At 35.4% G+C, this 16,721-nt stretch overlaps 2 protein-coding genes across 5 annotated transcripts; one reads left to right on the top strand and one right to left on the bottom strand.

The window, feature by feature from the left end:
• Nucleotides 1-2,143: 2,143 nt before the first annotated feature.
• Nucleotides 2,144-6,530, bottom strand: LOC128855233 (bifunctional purine biosynthesis protein ATIC). 3 transcript variants are annotated; one of them, XM_054089957.1, is made up of 7 exons: nucleotides 6,389-6,530; nucleotides 4,475-4,557; nucleotides 3,917-4,403; nucleotides 3,116-3,701; nucleotides 2,614-3,047; nucleotides 2,422-2,548; nucleotides 2,144-2,352 (listed from the first exon to the last, which is right to left on the bottom strand). In XM_054089957.1, exons 2-7 carry the CDS (start codon nucleotides 4,491-4,493, stop codon nucleotides 2,233-2,235), a joined length of 1,773 nt encoding a protein of 590 aa, XP_053945932.1. In that variant the 5' UTR covers nucleotides 4,494-4,557; nucleotides 6,389-6,530; the 3' UTR covers nucleotides 2,144-2,232. The 3 variants fall into 3 exon arrangements, with proteins under 3 accessions (XP_053945932.1, XP_053945933.1, XP_053945934.1); XM_054089958.1 differs by lacking the exon at nucleotides 6,389-6,530 and adding an exon at nucleotides 6,199-6,357; XM_054089959.1 differs by lacking the exon at nucleotides 6,389-6,530 and adding an exon at nucleotides 6,043-6,131.
• Nucleotides 6,531-8,438: 1,908 nt separating this feature from the next.
• LOC128855232 (protein YIF1B-A) lies at nucleotides 8,439-10,734 on the top strand. Of its 2 annotated transcripts, none has more exons than XM_054089956.1 (4): nucleotides 8,439-8,613; nucleotides 8,940-9,520; nucleotides 9,587-9,973; nucleotides 10,042-10,734. In XM_054089956.1, the coding sequence occupies exons 1-4, from the start codon at nucleotides 8,580-8,582 to the stop codon at nucleotides 10,276-10,278; spliced, it is 1,239 nt and encodes a 412-aa protein (XP_053945931.1). In that variant the 5' UTR covers nucleotides 8,439-8,579; the 3' UTR covers nucleotides 10,279-10,734. The 2 variants fall into 2 exon arrangements, with proteins under 2 accessions (XP_053945931.1, XP_053945930.1); XM_054089955.1 differs by having other exon boundaries at nucleotides 8,439-8,628.
• Nucleotides 10,735-16,721: the final 5,987 nt, after the last annotated feature.

Here is a 16,721-nt window from a genome sequence, read left to right as displayed (position 1 = left end):
GGAGTATCCTGTGATTGGCCACAGAAACGATAAGAGTCAATGGACCATAACCCGATCATGTGCAGATGACTACACAGTCTGCAATGGCCTGTGAAGGTGCTTGTGAGCATGCTCAGTTTATTCTTGGTGAGAGTTATAAGATTTTTAAACCTCTTTTGGTTGTATCCCTCCCAGTAAGGATTTCTCTTGGCGTAACCCCATAGTTTGGTGCCAGCTAAACTCCCTCAGCTTTAGCCCTTCACTCCTAAGCTTCTCCTTGATGGTGTGTTGTCCCATAGCAAGGAAGGGCTCGGCTCCTATGAATGACGAGGCCGCGACCTTTCTTGCCAATACACTCGCTATTCGTAGGCGATGGAACAAAGAGCTGTATGAGCTGTACGAAACATAGACATAGTGCAGCAAACAAAGATCCAGCGGCTTCGTTGGCTGGGTCATATCGTCCGAATGGATGCAAATGCTCCGGCTCCGAAAGTATTCGATGCGGTGCCAGTTGTTGGTAGCAGAGGAAGTGGAAGACCTCCTCTATGTTGGAAAGATGAGGTGAAGAAGGACTTAGCTTCACTTGGTGTATTCAACTGGTGCTGGTTAGCACGAGAAAAAAGCTCCTCATAAAAAAAGTCTATTGTCGGTGTCGGCTTAAAACTGTAGGCCCTTTCATTTGTGGAACAACATCAAGACGTACGCCACAAATAGGAGAAGCTCAGCCAAACACCCAAAAACGGTGTAAACGCCAATTACATAAAATAACACTAGTCTACAAGGAAAAGTATCCGAAATAATTTAAACTAATATCTGCTTCTCTGTCCATGCAAAATTCGGATTGATAACTAAAATTAATTTATTAGTTTGAGTTTTCGAGATATCCTAACCTAAAAGTGCAAAAAACCCCATTTTTGCCCATATTTGAGGTTATGTAGCCTGCAGATGTTTTCTTTCACCAAAATTAAAGGATGGCATCTTTAAATACAATCCTTCTTTTTTCAAATGGCGTTTTGTTTGCTCAAATATCATTTTTTTTCGCAGAGATATCGCATTTTGAAATTTTCATGTTTCGAAATTTTCCTACACCTGAAAATCGATTAAGATAACATAGACATGATATATTCGATTACTAATTTTCTTGAATTGAGTCTTATTTTTCTTAAAATTTTGTCTCACACCATAAGTGTGCTGACTCACCACATCCCTACACTATCTAACCTTTGGGTACCGAGTCACACACAGCCCTAACCCCTAGAAACCACCCCTATCATACCGCGAGCAGGCTAACCCACATAACCGCAAGCAGACTTTCCCACAAACTCCAAATTTACATACTATTAATCCATATATTTCAGGCCCTCAAACCCAAGAAAATTAGTAAGCGACTATATCATGTCTATGTTATCTTAATCGATTTTCAGGTGTAGGAAAATTTCGAAACATGAAAATTTCAAAATGCGATATCTCTGCGAAAAAAAATGATATTTGAGCAAACAAAACGCCATTTGAAAAAAGAAGGATTGTATTTAAAGATGCCATCCTTTAATTTTGGTGAAAGAAAACATCTGCAAGGCTACATAACCTCAAATATGGGCAAAAATGGGGTTTTTTGCACTTTTAGGTTAGGATATCTCGAAAACTCAAACTAATAGAGCAATTCTGAGGCCAGATTTGGATTCAGCGCATCATAAACCTTCGGAAATATATAGTCTGGTTTCTGGGTCTGAATGTTGGTTAAATTTTGTCGGCCTGTGTAATCATTCACATTTAAGCGCAAGCTATCAATGTTCTTGCCAGGCATTAATATCGAACAATGATCCTTAACACCTTCAAATATATAAAAAATATAGAAGCTCCGAAATATGAAAGGGGTACCGCTTGGTTTATTTTTTTCCTATTTGATGGCTTGATCTCTAAATATCACAAACGAGTATCGACCATAGGGATTGGAAAGTTCAATGTCAACTAACGTAGCATCGTTCACTGTGTCAAAAGCCTTAGACAAATCCAAGCCTACTAGAAATGTTCGCTAGCAGGGGGGAATTTGGTTAAGTTCTCCGCTTATCTGCCTGTTTAAGGCGTTAAGTGCTTAGGTGGCATCGAAACATCAAGCCGATAATCATTAACGATTTGATTTGGGTAAGGAACTTATGTATTTGGAGTTAATTCCATTGCTTATTGGCACTTATATTGTTTGTATATGAATGTGTAACATTTTTTGCTTACTAAATAATCTATATAAAATTTTAATCAATGATGGAATAGGCGCAAGTTCGTATGGGCCAGCACGATACCGTGTTCATTGCAGGCCTCAATAACGCCTGCGTCATTAGTAGAACCAGCCGGACTGCCGATATAAGACACGCCGCTCTATAAAATAAATAAATGTAGCAATGTATTACGAGTATTTGGGTCTTGCTTCTTGAATCATTAGCTTACCAATCTAGCGCGATCGATATTATCACGGAATGGGAAGAAAGCATCCGAACCCAGGGATACACCATCCAATTGCTTAAGCCAATCAACCTTCTCCTGAGCTGTTAATTGTTGTGGCACCTCCTCGAACCTGCAAAGTGTGCCAAGCGTTTGAGTAACCTCTTTGAAAAGGTTATATGCTAATTCAAGACCTACATTGCTTCGAACTGACTAAACGGCATATCTTTGCCGACTGTGCCGTTCACATAGTTGTCGATGGCATTCGAAATTTCCGCACGCTTAACGCCTGCCTTGAATTTCATGCCAGCAACACGGGGATGCTGACGCAACCACCAATTGTCAGCCTTTTCGCCAGCCAATCGCGTGCAATGTATACGCGATTGTTGACCTGCACCAATGCCAATCACCTGACCATCGCGTGCGTAACAAACGGAATTACTTTGAGTGAACTTAAGCGCTATTGTGGCCACAATTAAATCGCGTATCGCATTCTCGGGCAATGTATTGTTCTTGGTAACCACATTGGAAAATAATGAGGCATCAATAACGGCGTCATTACGTTTCTGTTCTAAGGTCAAACCGAAAATGGTTTTGCGTTCAATCGCGCTAGGCTCATAGCCGGGATCCATCTGTTAAAAATTTTATTATTATTATTATCCAAGCGTTTACATAAATCCCTTTCACTCTTCAAACTTACTTGCAAAATGCAGTAGGAGCCATTCTTTTTCTTCTTTAAAATCTCCAATGCAGCAGGCTCGTAACCAGGTGCAATAATACCGTCTGATACCTCACGTGAAATTATTTTTGCAGTCACCACATCACAAACGTCCGAAAGCGCAACAAAATCACCAAATGACGACATGCGATCGGCGCCACGTGCACGTGCATAGGCAGTGGCCAACGGCGTCAAGCTGTCATACAGATCATCCACCATGCACAGTTTAGCTTGGTCGCGACTCAAGGGTGTACCTACAGCAGCACCGGCTGGCGAAACGTGCTTGAAACTAGTGGCCGCAGGCAAATTTAGCGCGCGTTTCAGTTCGCGCACCAATTGCCAGCCGTTGAGGGCATCACACAAATTTATAAATCCTGGTGAAGCGTTGACTACCTTGAGAGGAAGCGAACCGAGTTGTGTGAAGAGTTGTGCTGGCTTCTGATGTGGGTTCATGCCATAACGCAAGTTGAGTTGCGACACGCCTGAAGAGTACTGCTTGCGGAAGTAGTCAGAAATAGCATCATCATAGGTAGCAGTATGAGTGAAGGCTTTGAGCGCCAAAAATTTTCTAAAATGAAAATAATCCATAGTCAATAGTCTTTGTCAAAAAAAGGCGAAGGTATTAAAATATAACTTCACTTATTAACTAGAATAATTGTAATGTCTTAGACTTTTCTTTGCTATCATCGATTCACGATCGTATTTGATTCAGCGATCGTATTTAATGCTTCATTCGATTATACTAAATAAGCACACGCAATACCGTACACATATCGCACTCACCTGGTATCCAAGGTGGTATCGCCATGCTGCTTGATTTCACCGAGTACCTTAGCATAATCGCTCGCCTCACAGATAACCGTGACACGCGCATGATTTTTAGCTGCTGCACGCAACAAGGTAACACCACCAATATCAATATTCTCCACAGCATCAGCTAAAGTTACATCAGGTTTAGCTACCGTATTTACAAAGGGATACAGATTGCACACAACCAAGTTGACCAAATCGAAGCTTTGCTTTTTCATATCGGCAAGATCGCTTTCTGTGGTGCGTGACAATATACCAGCATGCACGGCTGGATGCAGAGTTTTCACGCGACCACCCAACATTTCCGGAGCGCCAGTTATGTCGGAAACATCATCAACGGTGAGCCCAACATTACGCAAAGCAGTAGCTGTGCCACCACTAGCTACCAGACGAAAACCAAGCGCTGCCAGATTCTGACCCAAATCTACCAGACCAGTTTTGTCGGATACACTCAAAAGCGCTAAAGGTATATTAATTTAATAAATTTATTTCAAATAATTCGATGAACTGAATACCAATTATTTAACTTACCAATGCGTTTCGATGCCATTTTTGCAGAAACTCAATTGCTGATATGTGAAATAGAATCAGTAGCGTTTGCGAATACAGTCCAACTGCAAATGAAAATTGATTTGAGAGAAGGGATTATCATCGGCATTAACTCTTAAGATTTTCAAAAACATGTTTGTTACTTTCATTTGTTATTTTAATGTAATATTGCTAACAACGAACTGTTTTTAATATGCATGATTGCCATTGGTAGAGATAAGCTTTAGCATTGGATTCGGTCAAACAGAGATAATGAAAATCTTTGCCAAAATTGACCCCATTTGAACCATTAGCTATCAGTAAATGAAAATCTGACGCACACATTGGTTACAGGCGGTAGCAACGAGCCTACTTAAGACTTCCTAGTCAGAACTTGGTTCAGTTCACTTTGCAAATTCATTAAAATTATGAGATGTGCATAGCTATCACCCGATTGGTACCGAGCTTGGCACCCAGAGAAAGCATTTAACATCAAATGTTAGAAAGTTTATTCTAATAGTGATGAGGAAATGGTGAACATCTGACATGAAAAACCTTTCTGAAAAATAACCAACTAAACCCTGCATAAGGCAAATATCAAAAATAGTGCGTCAGCGCAAAATTTCATTTTTATAGACATGGGGTGGGGTACGGTACACTAGACAGGACTAGTTTACTGAGGAGGCAGCCCTTGGTTGGAAAAAACCCGAGCCATTCCGGTAACGTTAAACCGGCTGCCATGGGAATGATTTTCATAAAAATGTGAAATAGAAAGCATGAAAAAGACAGACGTTGACCAGTTTTTTGAATTGTTGAAGTCGACTGTAGTTTAAATAATAAAAAAAATATATAATGATTAATCTATACTACTTCGAACTACATATTTTGGAAATTTTTGACATTTGTTATTTTGTTGGGATGTTGTTGTTGTAGCAGCTTAATCATTCCCCATACATACATCATACATATGTATGTATACGGGGAATGCTGCCGAAGTGACAGCCCTCGGGCGGATATAAATGCGAGTCGTTGCGGTTACGAGAACCAACTGTCGTGTGAACGACATTTATTACCACTGGGATATCTATTATTATTAAAAATTTTGGGACAAGCAAAAGTAGGCACTGTTTCGCTAAAACAAAAACAAAACGAGGCTGGATGGAGCTATTTATGCTGGGTATGACGATTTTAAAATGTCTAAAACAGACCTTTTTTTTTAATAAGCGTATAAAACGTTCAGTACCGTTGTGAGTAAAATTTATTACAATATTATTTTGTTTTCTTTAGCGAAACGGTGTGTATTCTTAACTTATACCAAAATTGTTCTGCTATTACGTTTCGATTCGCTTATAAGTTGCCAGATATTCGATTTAAAACTGACAGTACTTTTAAAATAAGTAGGTACAGTTCAAAATTATAATTATTTCTAGTACTTTAGTAATAGCTCGACAACCCTTATTTAGTAAACAAGTTCACTCCAGTCAACACTCGCGTGCATACATACGTGTGTGTATGTTCGTACAAACTCATTTGTATGTGTTTCTGTAATTCGACCGCCACATGTGGTTTACATTTTTATTCCATGAAAACATGTGGGTTTCTAAAACCTGTTGAGTACCGGCCTACATACAATAAAAATTTACAGGAATGAACGAGGTTTCTGTCGAAGTTATGTCTCAAGTTTTTTTTAAACTAATACGGTAAAAAATCTATGTAAAAAGACTCACGTTCAACACAATTTTTTACATATCTTCTAGTTCGTTTTTAAATGAAATCATATAAATGCTTGATTTGTGTTATTATTCGTTGCTGTTGTTTATTAGCGCTATAATTCAAAATCGAAACGATATAAAACACGAAATTTTCATTGGAAATAATAGCTGAAAATAAAGCAGATCTTTACAAATTAACACATACCACGTTTAACAAAATTAGCGTTATTACTGAAATAAATTAATTCCAATTGGACTACAATCGCTAAAGCTTAAAGCCGGCGCACACTAGAGAGGTTTTATTGGCATAGTTTAGTCGAGTTTGGTCTATAAATGCGCATATTGGTCCAACTAAATAATCGGATTGTTGGTGCGCACTCACTCTAGCCGATTATTTATCGGCCGATTTCTCTCATAAAATTTTGTATGCAATTAGGAGGTTCTTATAAAATGTAATAATTAATAAATAGGTTAGCCAGAAAATTGCTCTTATTTAACCAAAACGAAAGATTAAATACACAATAAAAGCGAATTGAGTAAATGCCAAGGCACTTATACGAATAGCAGCAGCAGGGTTGCAATTTTATAATATTTTTTTTTTTAATTTTATTTGGACTTCAAATGATCAAATTTTGTTTAAATTACGCTAAACTTTCAACGTATGAAGTATAAACAAAAAACAAAACCAAATTGTTGTTTTTACTCAACTACTACTGCCTCATTTGTAGAGCAACATCAAGACGCACGCCACAAATAGGAGGAGGAGCTCGGCCAAACACCCAAAAAGGGTGTACGGGCCAATTATATATATATATATACTACTGCCTCTTTAAAGTCACCGCAAACTACGGCAGGACAGTCGGTTCTACGTAACCGGAACGACCCGGATTTATATCCGGCCAAGGACTGTCACTTCAGCAGCATTCCTCGTATTATATATGCGTGGGGAATGTTTATGCTGATACAACAACAACAACGGGCTTTTTAGTTTGGCAACTATTGATTAAAATAGGATGTAGGTGCGCACACTGCAGACTAAATCGTCGGGCAATTACTTTCGTAGGTTTGCTTTCCTACTAACTAAATCATTAAGGTTTTCATTTATATTCTATATAGAAATTCTACCTGTTGATCGACAAAATGTTGACCAAAAGCGTTATTATTGTAATTATTGAAAGACGAGGAAGAATTAAAAACAAATGAAGAAATAATTGGGTCAACAACTGGATTTTCCAGTTTTATAGAATGAGTATAACTAAATTCAATGAACTGGTTCAGCTTGTTGGTCCCGCTATAGGGAAAAATGATACATACTTAACGATTTCTATATATGTGGTGGAGAAATTAAGCACTAAAATAAGTTAAGGAAGACAAAGTTTGGGACTTTATTATATTTTATTAGTAGTACATCAGAAAATTATTTCTTTTTCGAATAGTCTTTTGAGTTTAAATCGTCTGAAATTCATCTGAAAAAGTACTAAAATAAAGCTGAATTAGAATTTTCTGGTGGTGGAGGATTATTAATTTATCTACAACTTACAGCCATGGTTGAAACGATAAGAACAACCTACGGTCGTTCCCACGACAGTCGGTTCTACGTTACCGGAACGAATCGGATTTATAATCGCCCAAGGGTTGTCACTCCACCAGCAATGCTCGCACATGTATGGGGAATGTTTGTGCTGCTACAACAAGAACAACAACCTGCGGCTGTACATGCCATCCTATTTAATTTCTCCTCAAGACTCCATTGCATTTCAATATAACCAAGTTACATCATGGGATGTAAATTAATTAATTAAAAGCAATGCATTATTTAAACATACATCCCAGGTTTCCCTTATCGTTGCCTGGGAAAAGCTACTTCACGGACCTCTGCACATAGCCTTCCTTTCAGTTTATATCAGCATACTCTTTCAAGTGTTTTCCTTTCTTTATTAATTTTTTTGTTTTAGTATAATTACAGTATTTTTTCAATTTTTACTATCAATTTTGAAATTTAGTTTTGAAATAGCAGATTTGTTAAAGATTTCTAATTTTTCAGATTTTTTAATGCACATCCTCAGTATTGGCACAACTTTTCAAAAAATCTCTTCGTTGTTTTTTGGAATTGCGTACAAAATTTTCATCCGATCATTGGCCATTGGAGCACAACTATCAATGCAAATATTATGTAACATATCTGCTTCTTACAGTGTCAATCTCCCTAAACGGGCTGGTCTGGCCACACAACACTTATTAGGAAATAAGAAACGTCATTGCGAGCATCAGCTGGCAGCCTTTATGTCAAATCGGTCTAATTGGTGATGTGTACTAGCAGTTTAAATTGTTACTAATTTTACAAATTATTCTCAAATCTTCGAACAGTAGCAAAGTGCATTTGTGAAAAGAACGAAATGAACTATAATCCAAATGCTGGGATCCGGAATCGTAAGTGGGAAAACTGTAAGGGCGAGAAATTGCAAGAGCCGTTGACGCATCTCGCTTCGATGCGTTCAAGAAGCCTTCCAATTGGTTGACTGTTTTAATAATTGCTTTGTTTGTTTTTTAACTACCAGTAGAACAGTATTTTAAGTTGCACCTAACTGTCTGCCTGTTTGTGTTTTATTTGCTTTAGCTGTTAATTATGTCGAGCAAGAATTAGTTTATTTTAGTTAGCGTTGCGCGTTTTCGTCTTGCAGTTTTTAACTACAGATAAATATAAACTTATGAATATTAATATTGACTAAACTTTGAATTCTTCTTTACCTCATAAGCTCAAGGTCCATCCCGCAAGCCCCAACGTGTAAGTGATGTAAACGCTGTTGGACCATCAGCTCCAATGACAGCTCCGCTGGCTTATATGCAGCCAACAGCTGGCCCCACAATGCAAGACCCCGGTGCTGGAATAGCAGTTGGTTATGATATAGGGCAACAGCACCCAACTGCTGGCATTGGAGGCTTCAACAACAGCTCAGCACCAATGCAAAACCAAAACTACAGCTATGCTGCACCCCCAATTTCTCAACCTACAGCGTTTGCTGCTGGCCCCAGTGTTCAGCCACAGTATGGTGGAAGTGTACCCGTAGGTGGTGTAGGTGGTCCTGGAGGTATACCTGCACCGGATGCGCAAGCGCAATTCCAAACTGGTGTGCCACAATTTGCAATGTTCCAGCAGCCAATTGTACAAGATATGGCCATGCAATATGGACAGCGTTTGGCCGATCAAGGCAAACAAATGGTGGAGAATCAGTTCGAGAAGTGGGTGCCAGTAGCGAAATTGAAATATTATTTTGCTGTGGACAATAAATATGTAATCAACAAATTGCGCTTACTACTCTTCCCGTTTACGCATAGAGTATGTGAAAGAGGAATTCAAATTAATTGTGTGTAAAATTGAATACTAAATAGAGTTTTATTGCAGGACTGGTCGCTGAAGTATGATCAAGAAAACCCTGTGCAGCCGCGTTATGACATCAATGCTCCAGATCTATATATCCCATCCATGGCCTACATAACGTATGTTGTTGTTGCCGGTCTTATGCTGGGCATGCAAAATCGTTTCTCACCCGAACAACTTGGTATACAAGCATCGAGCGCATTAGCATACTGCATTTTTGAGTTGGTTGTGTATTCGATCACCCTCTATGTGGTGAATATAAAAACGAGCTTAAAAACGTTGGATTTGCTGTCATTTGCTGGATATAAGTTCGTTATAATAGTAACATGTTTGTTGGTTAGTACGCTTTTCCACGGCTTTGGCTACTACATGGCACTTCTTTACACGAGTCTTACGTTGGGCTTCTTTTTGGTACGTTAATTGTGTGAACATTTTACCACTCTTACTTTTGGATTAATGTATGTATGCTTATTTCACAGCTGCGTACCTTAAAGACTAAAGTGTTGCACGATGCGGCACCAACTTCCAGCAGCGGCGCTATAAATTATGACCCCTACGGCAATCCGCAGCAACTTGATTATACCGGAGGACGAAAACGAAAATTATACTTTTTGTTTCTTATTGTCGGCGGCCAAGCTTTCTTATCATTTCTGTTATCGAAACACTTGTATTTCCCGGATGCTGCAACTTTAGAAATTAGAAATACACAATTTTAATACCTAACTGTGTTTATTTCCTTATAAGTGACCCCTTTAAGGCGGCGTATGCGAACTTATTCCGGAAAGTTTTTGTTTCTTTTTCTTGTTTTTGTCGTAAGAAACTAAATTAATTGTTTTGCATAAAGTTTTAATATGGCATTTATATGTGCAACGAACAAAATCAATTATTGTGTTAGCAAAAGTAATCCTTAAAGGTGCATAAAATTATAATCCGCATATTAATTAAATATTTAAAAGGGGAGGTGTAGAAAAAATCATTATTTGAAGTTTTATAAAGCCGAGAAAAAACATCGAGATTAAGATGCTATGGCGCGGAGGAAATAGATACTACTAATTAGAAAGCTTTGTCATGCGAATATACCTATAAATACTAAAACCAATTCCATAATCTAAGCATATTTTTGTTAGCGAAAAGCTTAAATAAAATTGGAAGATATCACGTTTTTAAAAACATTTTTTTGTGAAAACTTTAATTTACATATAACTGCTGAAATGAGAAGGGAAAATTAAATATAATCGTTGCAACAACATCAGAAGCAACAGAGAAATGTATGGATGTGTCTTTACTGCATTGTGACGTAATTTAGCATATCGCAACAAAGTGGACAAAAAGAACAATGCCTCCTTGTCGCTACAAGCGCTCTATCTTAAGTTTAATAAGACAAGTGGGGTTGAATGAGGTAGTGCGATGAGCAGAGAGCACAAAAGACCCCGAGGTCGAAGTACAAACCTCACATCTACATATTTATCTATGTCGCTCGTTCTCGGCAATTGTAGAAGGGAAGGATACACGATTCGCCATCTGCAAGGCAGCAGGCCGATCTATACTAAATTACGCTTGTGCAATGTGTACTTACGTCAACAGTGTCACACGTTAAAATAACCACCGGATATCACAAAGCGCAACTTTACGTACCGCAACTGGGCATATCTTCATTCACCATCAACTTATCTAAGGCAATATCGAGATTGGGAAACGTATAGAAATTCACAATACTATGTTGTTGTTGTAGCAGCATAAACATTCTCCGTGCATGCAATACTATGTCGGCTTATGTGGTTAGGGGTAGTCATAGTCCCGAAAAAATTATTTACAAATTTTTTTTTTTTGCTAGATAAAAACAAAAATAAAAATAGCATTAATATATCATGTTTCGGCTTGACCTTAGCAAATTGTTGTTCCTGTAACAGTAACTTTGCCCTGTCAGTGTAGTGCAATCACCGGCGACTTCGTCTAACTCATCTAACGGTAGGCTCAGGAAACTTGCTATTTCGACAGTTTGGGTCCAGAGGGAGAGGGGTGTTAGATAAGTGGGTTTGATAATTGTAAAAGTTATCGCTGTTTGTGTGGAGCCCGTTTCTCCAGAAGACCCTTGCGTTAATCATCACAAGTCCTTGGAGATTCATCTAAAATCAGTCGGACAAGAGAAATTAGTTTTATTAAGGGGGGGGGGTAGGGTTTAGCGCTAAAAAAAAAACACTTTTTTTTTAATTTTTTACAGAAATATGGCTTAAGATACTTTAATAAAATCAGTTGCATGTTATTGTACATCTTTTCAATAAGTTTTTAAAAAATATTAATAATAAAATATTGACAAATAAGCCCATGACAGAGTTTTTTTGGAGATATGTTTTTCGAGAGGTGCTCTGCGGTGCCAATCGGCATTCGTCGTAGAATCATCTGAAACTAAAAAAGTCGAATTTTTCAGTTAAAGTATGACGTAATGCTCCCCCCTACATTAATAAAATTTTTTTTTTTTCATTTTTGTAGTTTTGGTGGCAAAAAAACGTAAAACGAGCATTTTTGGCGAAAAATTTCGCCATATTTGTAAGTGGAAAACAACCTTAAAAAAAAATAAATAAAAAATAAACAGTGTAGGGGGGAGGTATTTTTGATTTAGAAAACGTGTGCCAAATTTGAAAAGAATCGGTTGAATAGTTTCGGAGTTGTGATTGGCACCGACTTTAAGAAGTCGTTTCGGGAAAAACGCGTTTGAAAAAATGACTCTGAGAAATTATCGATGCTCCGCATTCGAGGTAGAGTGCCTACAAAGGCTATAACTTTGAGAGTTCTGCTCCGATCCACTTAAAATTTTGACACAACATTCTTGAAATGATTTACTATAAGATGAGTGAAGAAAAAAAATTTCGATTTTGTGACCCTACCCCCCCCTTAATAATCTTGTGCCTGATCGAAGCTTTTTTTCAAAATTAACAAGACGGCGGCCTCAGGAAATATTTTTCAGATTTTCGAGAAAAGAGCCGACAATTAATTGTTTAAAAAAACGAGTTTGTTGTTTTTCAAAAGCAGTATAAATTGTATTGAAATGTACTAAGCGGGTTTCAAGTTACAGTGATCACCAGTTCAAAAAACATATTGTAGTTTTGAGAAAAACGAATTTGCTATTGATTTATGCAGAGTTATGCGAATTATTTAATTACTTACACTGTTACATTCTCGAGTGCTATCGTTAGCGCGCTTATCTGCCACTTTCATATGCGCAGCATCCACGTAGACAATCACCGCCATAAACTTTTTTTATCAATTCAAATGTTTTGGTAAAAATGTTACCGATTTTAAAACAAAATTTGATATTAGCTCTTTGTTCGCAACTAATTTTTGTACCGATGACACAAGCATATTTACACTTTAGACGCAATAACTTCGCTTCCATTGAACCGAATGTCACCAAGCTTTCACTGGAAGTCAGCTAGGGATGCAACTTCCAATGCACTAACTCTTTAAAAACATTTTTATGACGCCGGTCTTGTATATTTTGGACTTTACCGTGTGTATATAAACCTCCTCCAACACCACGATCCATTTTAGAGCCATCTGTATAGACACTTTAAGTTGTTGAGTGAGAATCCCTTACTCCATTCCTCTTGAGATGAAATAGAGTTCCTGTTTAGTATAATACCTGTTTAATTTCGCCTTTGGGATGATGTAATCAGTCCTCTCCGAGGTGTACTGAGTTTGTCGCAATAATAGACTAGCAAGCCCATAAGTTGTCTCCCTCCAGCGACCCGCTTCATTTAACCTAAATCCGCTCATGGTAGCCATCATCTTCTGGATATGCAAAACAATTGGAATAGTCAATGTGTCAATGCATTAAGAGCCACCCTAGGACATGATCTGTTTGCACAGGCTGTTGCTTTGTATTCTGCCAAGTAATTTTATGTTGTAATCTCTCCCTAGAGCTTTCCACCAAACATACATATTTACAAAATATTTAATTTTTGTAATAATATTTATTGAATTCTTTAGTCTCTTTAATTATACGAAATTTCTTGCAGATGATCTACAAATGTCTATGTATGTAACTACATTTACATACACACATCCTCGTACATCGGGTTTTTGAATCATCTCACACATCCCTATCAAACTTCATCGTCTTCAACGCCGTCTCGTCATCGTCAGTACTATTCTATTATTATAATTATATTTTAATAACTTACGCTAGAAAATATAATTTCGTACACATTCGTACTTGAACTGCACTGCGGCTTTGCTATTTGTCGTTATCGTTATCGTTCATGTATTTTAAATGGTTTTGTATTTTCTATAACAAATTTGTTCTTCTTAATAGTTGTTTTCGATTCGCTATGGGTTTACTTATTTTTCTTTTAATTGAGAGTTTCGTTTTTTTTGTTTTTGTTTTTTTTTATGTTAAATACATTACAACGATGAATATATGTACGGATGTATTAGCGATAATGAACGTTTCGAATGCCTGTTTGCATGTGTGTGTATATATGTATTAACAAATTTCGCATTCCAATAAAAGCATACAATTTTCATACAACTCAACTTAGTGCAAAACAAAAACAAAAATATTAGAAACAATTTTAACTTTTTATCTTTGTTTGATTTTGGTTTTAATAAATTACATAGTGTTTTTTTTATAGTATAATATTTAGGTGAAACAGGCGGTATTTTAACTACTGGCATTTATTTTTACTAATGGAAAAACTCAAAAATTACTTTCCTTGAGTCCAAATATAATATCGTTTTAGGAGTTTCCAAAAATAAAAGCATGTGGTTGTTGTAATCTACTCCGCAATCACTCTCACTTAACACCTCTCAATTTAGTGGTTGCTGTAGTCTGATGCAATTTGCTACATTGATGTTGACTTTTATGGTAGCAATATTCTAGTGCGGAGGTCAAAGTTCAATTGATCACTTGCAGATCGCATTTAGCTAATAACACCCTGGTCCTTGAAAATTTTCATTTCTTTTCGTTTTAAACTTATTCGTTTTTTCTAGATAATGTGGGAATTTTATACACTTTTTACATAATTTTTCTTTTATTATTTTTTATAACAAAAATACATATATCCAAATGAAATATGTAAGTAATAAGGCAAATTATTATGTAGGAAGAATTGTTATAGCTCAAGCTTCTATTAATAGACTAATTCTTCTAAGTATTTATTCTATTCTTTTTGGTGCAGAACTACACCACTTTTTGAATAAATTTTAGCCCAGGGAAGAAGATGCTACAAAAACAGTTAATACTGTTGTTGTTGTAGCAGCTTACCAAGCCATGCCCAGGTAGATTTGTTTATCAGCTACAGTTATCGACGTCTACGATCTAATGGTAGACCCGAGAAGGGGGCTGTTCAAGGACGCCACTGCCACCGGTTAAGTAAAAAACCTAAACGCATAAATGTTAATTGAAATAAAATCTGTAAAAAGTGATTTGTTAAGAAAATAAAATTTACTTTAAAGTTATTTGCAAGATCTGAAATAATTTTTAATAAAAAAAATTTTAAATAAAGCTCACTTTGAAGTTATTTGCGAGGAAAGTTTACTTTATGATGAATTGAAAATTTTGAAACCATTTTTATTCAGAGAAGAATTAAAAAAATGTATTGTACTTAAAAGCTATTTGAAATTTTGAAATCATTTGCAATGTACAATAATAAAAATTGAGATACAGTCAACTTTAGAGATATTTGGAAGTGGTAAAATAATTTTTATTTCAAACAGAATAAAATTAAAGGTAAAGTTATTTGCAAGTTTCGAAATAATTTAATAAAATTTAAGTAAAGTTCACTTTAAAAGAATTTGAAAGTTTTGAAAGCATTTTTATTTAAAAAGGAAGTACAATAAAGTTCACTTTAGAGCTGTTTGCAAGGTTTTAAATAAAAATTTAGTTAAAGTTTACTTTAGAGATATTAAAAAATTTTGAAACTATTTCTAATCAAATAAAAATTTAAATAAAGTTCACTTTAAAGTGATTTGAAAGTTGTGATATCATTTTTATTCGAAGAAGAATTAAAATAAAGTTCACTTTAGAGATGTTTGCAAGATTTTAAATAAAGCTTTAGTTAAAGTTCATTTTAGGGATATTAGAAAATTTTGAAATTATTTCTAATCACATATAAATTTAAATAAAGTTCACTTTAAAGTGATTTGCAGGTTTTGAAATCATTTGCACTGCAATAAAAATTTAGTTAAAGTTCACTTTACAGTGATTTTCAAGTTTTGAAATTATTTCTAATCACATAAAAATTTAAATAAAGTTCACTTTAAAGATATTTCCAAGTTTTGAAATCATTTTGTTTTAAACAGAATAAAACTAAAATTCACTTTAAAGCCTTTTGTAGCTGGTGAAATAATTTGTAATAAAAAAAATTTAAATAAAGTTCACTTTAAATTGATTTGAAGGGGTTAAAACCATTTTTATTTAAAACAGAATTAAAATAATGTTCACCTTAGACACATTTGCAAGTTTTGAAATAAAAATTGAGTTAAAGTTCACTTTAGTAAAGTTTTGAAATAATCTGTAATAAAATAAAAATGTATATAAAGTTCACTTTAAAGTGATTTCAAGATTTTTAAATCATTCAACAAAATAGTTATAATAAAGTTCACTTTAAAGCTATTTTCAAGTTTCCAAATCATTTGTATTTAAATAAAAATTTAAATAAAGTTCAGTTTTAAGTTCTTGGCAAGTTTTGAAATAATTTTTAATAAAACGAATATTAAAATAAAGTTCGTTTTAAAGATATTTGCAAGTTTTGATTTAATTTAATAAAATAAAAATTCAACTCAAGTTCTTTAAAGTGATTTGAAAGTTTTAAAATCATTTTTAATAAAAAAATATAAATAAAGTTCACTTTAAAGTAATTTGCAATAGTTGAAATCATTTTTATTTAAAAAAGAATAAATAAAGTTTACTTTAAAGGTTTTGAAATCATTTTACTCACAAAATAATTAAAATAAAGGTCGCCTTAAAATTATTTGCAAGTTTTGAAATCATTTGCCATATAATAAAAATTGAGATCAAGTCCACTTTAGAGATATTAGGAAGTTTTGAAATAATTTAACAAAATAAAAATTTAAGTAAAATTCACTTTAAAGTGATTTGAAAGTTTTGAAAAGTTTTGTACTTTTGAAGATAATAAACTTTCTCATGATCGGACTAGCG

Source organism: Anastrepha ludens, chromosome 2 (assembly GCF_028408465.1).
Source record: "Anastrepha ludens isolate Willacy chromosome 2, idAnaLude1.1, whole genome shotgun sequence".
Lineage (NCBI taxonomy): Eukaryota > Metazoa > Arthropoda > Insecta > Diptera > Tephritidae > Anastrepha > Anastrepha ludens.
This window is presented reverse-complemented; position numbering and strand designations above follow the sequence as displayed.

Bases quoted from the DNA above. Each gene is read 5' to 3' on its own strand.
- LOC128855233 (XM_054089957.1), bottom strand. The intron at 3,702-3,916 runs GTGAGTGCGATA...TTTTCATTTTAG, and splicing joins GATACCACCTTGGATACCAG to AAAATTTTTGGCGCTCAAAG. The intron at 2,353-2,421 runs GTAAGCTAATGA...TTTATTTTATAG, and splicing joins ATATCGATCGCGCTAGATTG to AGCGGCGTGTCTTATATCGG.
- LOC128855232 (XM_054089955.1), top strand. From the start codon at position 8,580: ATGAACTATAATCCAAATGCTGGGATCCGGAATCGTAAGTGGGAAAAC. The intron at 8,629-8,939 runs GTAAGGGCGAGA...TTACCTCATAAG, and splicing joins GAATCGTAAGTGGGAAAACT to CTCAAGGTCCATCCCGCAAG. The intron at 9,974-10,041 runs GTACGTTAATTG...CTTATTTCACAG, and splicing joins TTACGTTGGGCTTCTTTTTG to CTGCGTACCTTAAAGACTAA.